Here is a 6,000-nt window from a genome sequence, read left to right on the forward strand (position 1 = left end):
CTTTGCAGACTTTACACATCACCACCTTGGGCTCATTTTGGAACTTGAGTCACAGATTAAATACCTGCCTCATTTTGGTCCAGAAAAAGAAACTGGCATGCTTAAATATGTAAAGTGTGTGGTCTAAGGAGATGGTAAGGGAGTCGGTTGGGTTGGGTCTGGGTTGTGCTCTGAGCTGTTCCGTAACGTGGGGGAGAGCGGGTGGATACTTAGAACCTTGCAATATGTGCTGCTTTTGCAGAATTCAGACCTATCTTCAGTCAACAAAGCCAATTATTGACTTATATGAAGAAATGGGGAAAGTCAAGAAAATAGATGCCTCTAAGTCTGTTGATGAAGTGAGTATCCCTAGCTTGCCTTAAAAGAAAAGTCCAGTAAAAATGTGATTTGGGGGACAAGGGGTAGGTAGGCAGGAGAAAAAGAAGTATGACATGAGTTTGTTTGCTTTTCAAGACCTGGGAGACTAAGTGAAAAATGAGATTTTTTTTCTCCTTTTTTGAATAGAGTCTAAAATAGATTTTACAACTTCAGACTTGTTCTTCATAAGAAGTGGGTGGTTTATTAATTCCAAACCTCTTTTCTCAAGCACTGGAAAATTGGCATTTTGAGAACTGTGATTTGGACCACATTCATCTTTTAAAATCTCTAATGTGAATGGCGAGTCCTCTAGAGCAAGGGCCCCAGGCAGCTTCCATCTCTTCGTCACAGAGCACAGAGCCCCAGGGGCGCAGGGCTTCTGCGCCCAGCCCTTCCCTCCCACTCTGTAAAAACCCTGATCTCTAAGCTGCCATGCAAGCCCTCAGTGCCCAGCAGCTCTCTTCTAGTGTCTCTCTCTCTCTTTATTTTTTTATTTTTTTATTTTTTAAATGTTTTTTTTATTTTTGAGAGAGAGAGACAGACAGACAAAGCACGAGCTGGGGAGAGGTCCAAAGGAAAATAGATGAAACCAAGGAATTAATGTATTTTTTTAAGTGATACATCTTGAAAATTAATAAAAAAATGGACTTCTAAACAGGAACTTAGCCATATAGTATTTTAATAATACTTCCTTTTTAAATTACTACTCTTTGTCCTTTACAGGTTTTTGATGAAGTTGTGAAGATTTTTGACAAAGAAGGCTAACTCTAAACCTGAAAGCATCCTTGAAATCATGCTTGAATATTGCTTTGATAGCTGCTATTACAACCTCTTTTTAAGGCAATTTTAATCTTTCATAATTACATCTCAATGAATGGCTGGAAAGTATGTAGTAAGACAAATTAAATTTTTTATCTTCAATTTTTCTGGTTATAGGAGTAGACAGTGAATTCGGGTCTAACTTCATCTTAGCTATGGTGCTCACAAAACAAAGAAGGATATCAGCTAGTTCTTTGTTTTTCCTCAAAAAGCATATCCCTTTTATAGTTTGTGCCTTCTGTGAGCAAAACTCTGTAGTCTGTGTGTATATCCCTTTAGTAATTACAACATGTTAAGATTAGGGATTCCCCACTTCCTTGTTTTCTTGTAGGTTTTACATTTCCAACCTGTTAAGCGAATTTGTGGACCAAATTCCAAAGGAACTTTTTGTGTAGTCAGTTCTTGCAAAATATGTTTGGTAAACAGACTCATAAAATGAATTCCTAGAAGTGTTTTAGTATTTATCAAATAACTGACCATTTCCTACAGAAAGATAAGAAAACTTAAGGCTTTGTTTTATTACAACTTATACAAAGTTGTATGACAAGGCATCTTCTTTGCTTCCAGGGATTGGGATGGGGTCGCTGGGGGTTCAGAGCCTGGGAGAATTGTCAGCTTTATTCTGACATAAATCTGAGGGTAAGGGGCAGGATCACATCAAATGACATGTGTTCCTGTGCTCTATTATATAGTGTTATTATTATTAATGATTAAACTGATCTTAACAAAATTCCTAGCAGGGGAACCTTGAAATGCATGTACTGGGTTTATGGTAAAATGATTTGGTTAGCATTTTAATAACATTTCATTCAGAGTTTTTTGTTTTTTGTTTTTATTTGTTTTCTAGATTAAATGTAGGGTTGGTATGAAGTAAAAAAAAATCTAATGGTTAAATTTCCCATTTGTGTTTATTTTCTTGAATACTTTTTTTTCAGTTATTTAAGGACATTTAAAAATCATTGCACTTTGGTCAGAAAAATAATAAATATATCTTATAAATGTTTGATTTCCTTCCTGGCTACTTTTATTTAGTAAATTCTTTTTTGGCATCATGTTGAAGCATTGAAAGGTACAGAATTTTAAAAAGGCTATTTTAAAAAGACTATCGAGTCCAAAGGAATTTTCCCTTAAATCCATTCTTCCTTGAAAAAATCTCTGAGAAATTTGTGTTCCCCTTTCTTATCTTTTTCTGCCATTACTAATGAAGAGTTATTTCCAAGGTTCTTAATGTGAGATTTATTAAAATGTTTCTCATTTTTAGCACTTATACTGTTTGGTATACAGGGTTAAATAGGGTAAGGAATTTTGTTTTTGTTTAATTAGATTTTATATTTAAAGTCATTGGGAATAGGAGCGCCTGGCTGACTCAGTGGTGTAAAGTATGTGATTTTTGATCTCATGGTTTGAGTTCAAGCCCCACATTGGGCATAGAGTTTACTTAAAAAAGAAGAAGAATTAGAAGTATAAAGTCATTGGGAATAGTGAGGACAACTTGTGGATGTTCTTACATTATAATAGGTTCATTTATTTCTATGTGTGTTATGAAATTCACTTATTAATGATATATTTTTCAACATACTTGCCATTAGGAAACAAAATATAAGGGATGGATCATATTAGCCACCAAAATTTGTATTGAGATTATCTTGGTTTCCTGGAAGAGACTATAACAAATTCTTGTCTGGTGATTTAGTTCAGCAGATATAGAGGGATTTTGCTGGTGGTTTAATCAAAAAGCTGCAGTATGAAGCAAGAGTAAAGACTATAAGGTTTTGAGAGCATTCCTGCTCAAATAAGTGAAGAAATTCATCAGATGGGGGAATCTAAATGTTTATACTGATTTTGGGAAGCAAACGTGAGGTTTTTAAGAAGACTGCTGAGACGAGGCACTTCGCTTCCTTTCATCACACAGCCTTTTGTGGCATTTGAGAACACAAATCAAGAAACATCGTAATTACAAAATTATGAGCCTTTGCTAGTTTGCTTTTGAGTAGAAAAACATGTTGGCAATATTGTGTTTAGGATTTGACTGAGATACATCGGACTTCATTAGTTTAGTCATTCCGTTTGTTAAAGTCACCAAGGAGGTTTTCACTGTTTTGAAAGACCTTAGTGGAAGCTTTGCTTTTTTTTTTTTTTGCTTTTCTTTCTTTCTTTTTTTTTTTTAAATTAACTGACATTTCCTTATGTTGGATGTATATGAAATTACTTGGTAAATAATCCTAATAAATTTTGTGCTATGGCGTTTGCTGTTTCAGATTTCCATTCTCTCAAGCATATTGAAGACTGAGAAGTATCCTGTATTTAACATGTGGGTTTACAGCAAAAGCAGAGTTCAGGATCCAGGAGAATTTTCTGCTCTGTATTATGTTTGCACATCTTGAATTAAGTAGAAAGCATGACTTTATCCCATTCCTTCAAGAAGTAATCTGGATTGAGGCACAAGTATAGCCTATTTCATTACCTACCTACAGCAGCAATTGCTTGTCTCTTTGAGGGGGAAATTGGCATCAGGCTATGTCTCAAGATGCCTCAAGGCAATGTCTCAAGATGCCTTGGGGGGCTTGTGTCTTTGTCATGTAATTAAGTAGTTGCCTGACACTCTGGAGATAATAGTGACTGAAAGTATTGGCCAGAGTAGGTCAGCTTTTTTTTTCCCCTGGAGGTTTGGTCCTTCTTCAAACTCATAATAATTGCACAAGCTGTAGGTGCTACAAACACATACTCTGCCTTCCAAGAGTTTTCTATCTGAAACTAACACCCTGATGTGGGTAGACCTTCACATGTCTTTTGATGGGTAATGATCATTATTATATAGCTTATTTCACTTCCCTAGCCTGCCCGCATGTTTCAACTAAATTAAGTACTCCTTAATCCTAAGCATTTTTCTTTTAATGAAGAAAGTAAGCTCATTTGTTGGGTACCAAGGAAAAAGGTAAAAATGGTCCTAATCACCTATCCCTTTATTTCCTCACCCCTGACCCCAGTTTAAGTATTCTCTTGGATCCAGGTTTGCTTTCCTTTGAATGGGTGTGGTTATTGTGACTGTGGTGTTAATTCTGGGCCTCATTTGTGCTCCGCAGGTCACCAGCTTTCCTGTCCTTGGGACAGCTAAAGGACGAAGTTGAATTTCTGGCTATCAGATAGCTTTATACCCTTTGTCAGCCCTGCCACCACCAGGCCATCACCAGGGCTCAGATTTTTGTGAGATCCCTGCTGTCCCTGCTCATCAGAGCAGAACCTGGTTTTCTGGAGTCCATCTTCTTCAAAAAGGCTCTTTCATGATTTTGTCCTCCTAAGACCTAGCCATAAGAGAAGAGGGCTTAATTATTTTGGCCTATTCAGGGAGAGATGAGGGTAATAAATAAACATTTCTCTAAGTGAGGTTCTTTCAGCCACAGAAAGTTGTTTTTTATTTATGATACATTTTGAAGTAACGCACAAAGTGTTACCTTCTTAACACTGGCCTTCAATGCCCTAACCAACCAAAGGAAAAGCATCTGTAGAGGTAGGTTACCTCATCCCAGCCCTGATGTAGATACTCCAGACAAACTTTGAAAATTGTCTTCTACACTGTAGAATCAAGCAGTTGAGCAGTTAAGCAGCATTTTGCATAAATAGCAGATGCATTCTCATTTGGTTGAGTAACCACATCTAAAAAGAGAAAATAAAATTCAAAAAACATGTATGTGAGCTTTGGGAATATTTGTATTGTACCCTTTAGAAGGCTTCCTAGAAGAAGTATATTCTTGGTAACTGCTCTGAAATTAAGGGGGAAAACTGATACAGTGGACTCGAGATGGACTTCCAAGAAACCCCCTGAATTGGCTGAGATTCCTTGCCAGTTTGTAAATGCTTGCGGCCCTCTGAGGACTCAGGGTAGAACTGGCCCTCTTACGACCACCTGGCTCCAAAGGCTTCCAGAACCAGAGGGAAAAGACATTGAATCGGCTCAGCAGTTAGTACTTAAAAGCACAAAGCTGTTGTGTATGGCTCACCCCAGGTTGGTTGGTCCTTAGTTTTACAGAGAAGCATTCTCACAAGTGTTTCCAAACCAGCTGCCAGAATTTGGCCAGAGTATGATTGTGACAAGGCTGCATCAATATAGCCTTGTCAAAATGGAAACCTTTTTTTCCTTTTAATTACCAGGTAGAGCACAATAGGCACTACCATTATCCTGTCCTGGATTGGGGTGGGGGTTTAGACCACCATAGACACGTCATTTACATTATTTGGGGGAGAAATGCTAAAGTTTAATGGTCAACTTTCATGTTGGGTCAAAATAGTCACATCAGAATGACCAGTTTAAAACAGCTACATCAAAATCCCCCTGATGTCAAGGACTGTGTTAGAATGTCCTTGTCACATCCAGTATCAAACATGATTGAGCAGAGACCATTCCTCTGCCTAGGGCCTTTCCTGCTTAGGTCTGGCTAAGTGCTCTTTAGAGAAGGTAGGTGCACTACTGGACTTGAGGCTGCTGCTGTTGTGCTAATGGAAGAGTCAGAAATGGAGGGGATGGATGGGATGGGATGAGGGCAGGGAGAGTAAAACCATTTGTGTAGAGAAGCAGGAGTTGGTTCATTCCAGTTCTTTGGCCATGATGGTCCTTGTAGGAGACTTACTCTACCCATAATCACTCCTACCAAACACCATTTCTTAACCTGTCCAGTCTTCATGATCATAGACCACATTCCCACTACTCTCCAGGATTATTTTGTTGATGAAAATGGGCTTCAAGAATGAGACTCCCTTGATACTATCTATCTTCATTTATCCTTAACTTATGGTTTCAGTAGTTTTATGGATATTTGTGAGTTTAGC

At 37.8% G+C, this 6,000-nt stretch overlaps 1 protein-coding gene across 2 annotated transcripts in view; it reads left to right on the forward strand.

The window, feature by feature from the left end:
* CMPK1 (cytidine/uridine monophosphate kinase 1) overlaps positions 1-4,864 on the forward strand; it is a 37,176-nt gene extending 32,312 nt beyond the window's left edge. Inside the window, exons 5-7 of one of the 2 annotated variants that reach the window (XR_006712273.1) lie at positions 242-338; positions 1,081-1,197; positions 4,260-4,864. Coding sequence is in view for 1 of the 2 variants with exons in the window: in XM_045477286.1 (XP_045333242.1) it covers positions 242-338; positions 1,081-1,122 (139 nt within the window). In the remaining variant the exon portion in view is untranslated. Of the gene's footprint in view, positions 1-241; positions 339-1,080 lie in introns of both variants that reach the window. The other variant, XM_045477286.1, reaches the window with a different exon arrangement.
* The last annotated feature ends 1,136 nt before the right edge of the window (positions 4,865-6,000 follow it).

The sequence above is a fragment of the Leopardus geoffroyi genome, chromosome C1, assembly GCF_018350155.1.
Source record: "Leopardus geoffroyi isolate Oge1 chromosome C1, O.geoffroyi_Oge1_pat1.0, whole genome shotgun sequence".
Taxonomy (NCBI): domain Eukaryota; kingdom Metazoa; phylum Chordata; class Mammalia; order Carnivora; family Felidae; genus Leopardus; species Leopardus geoffroyi.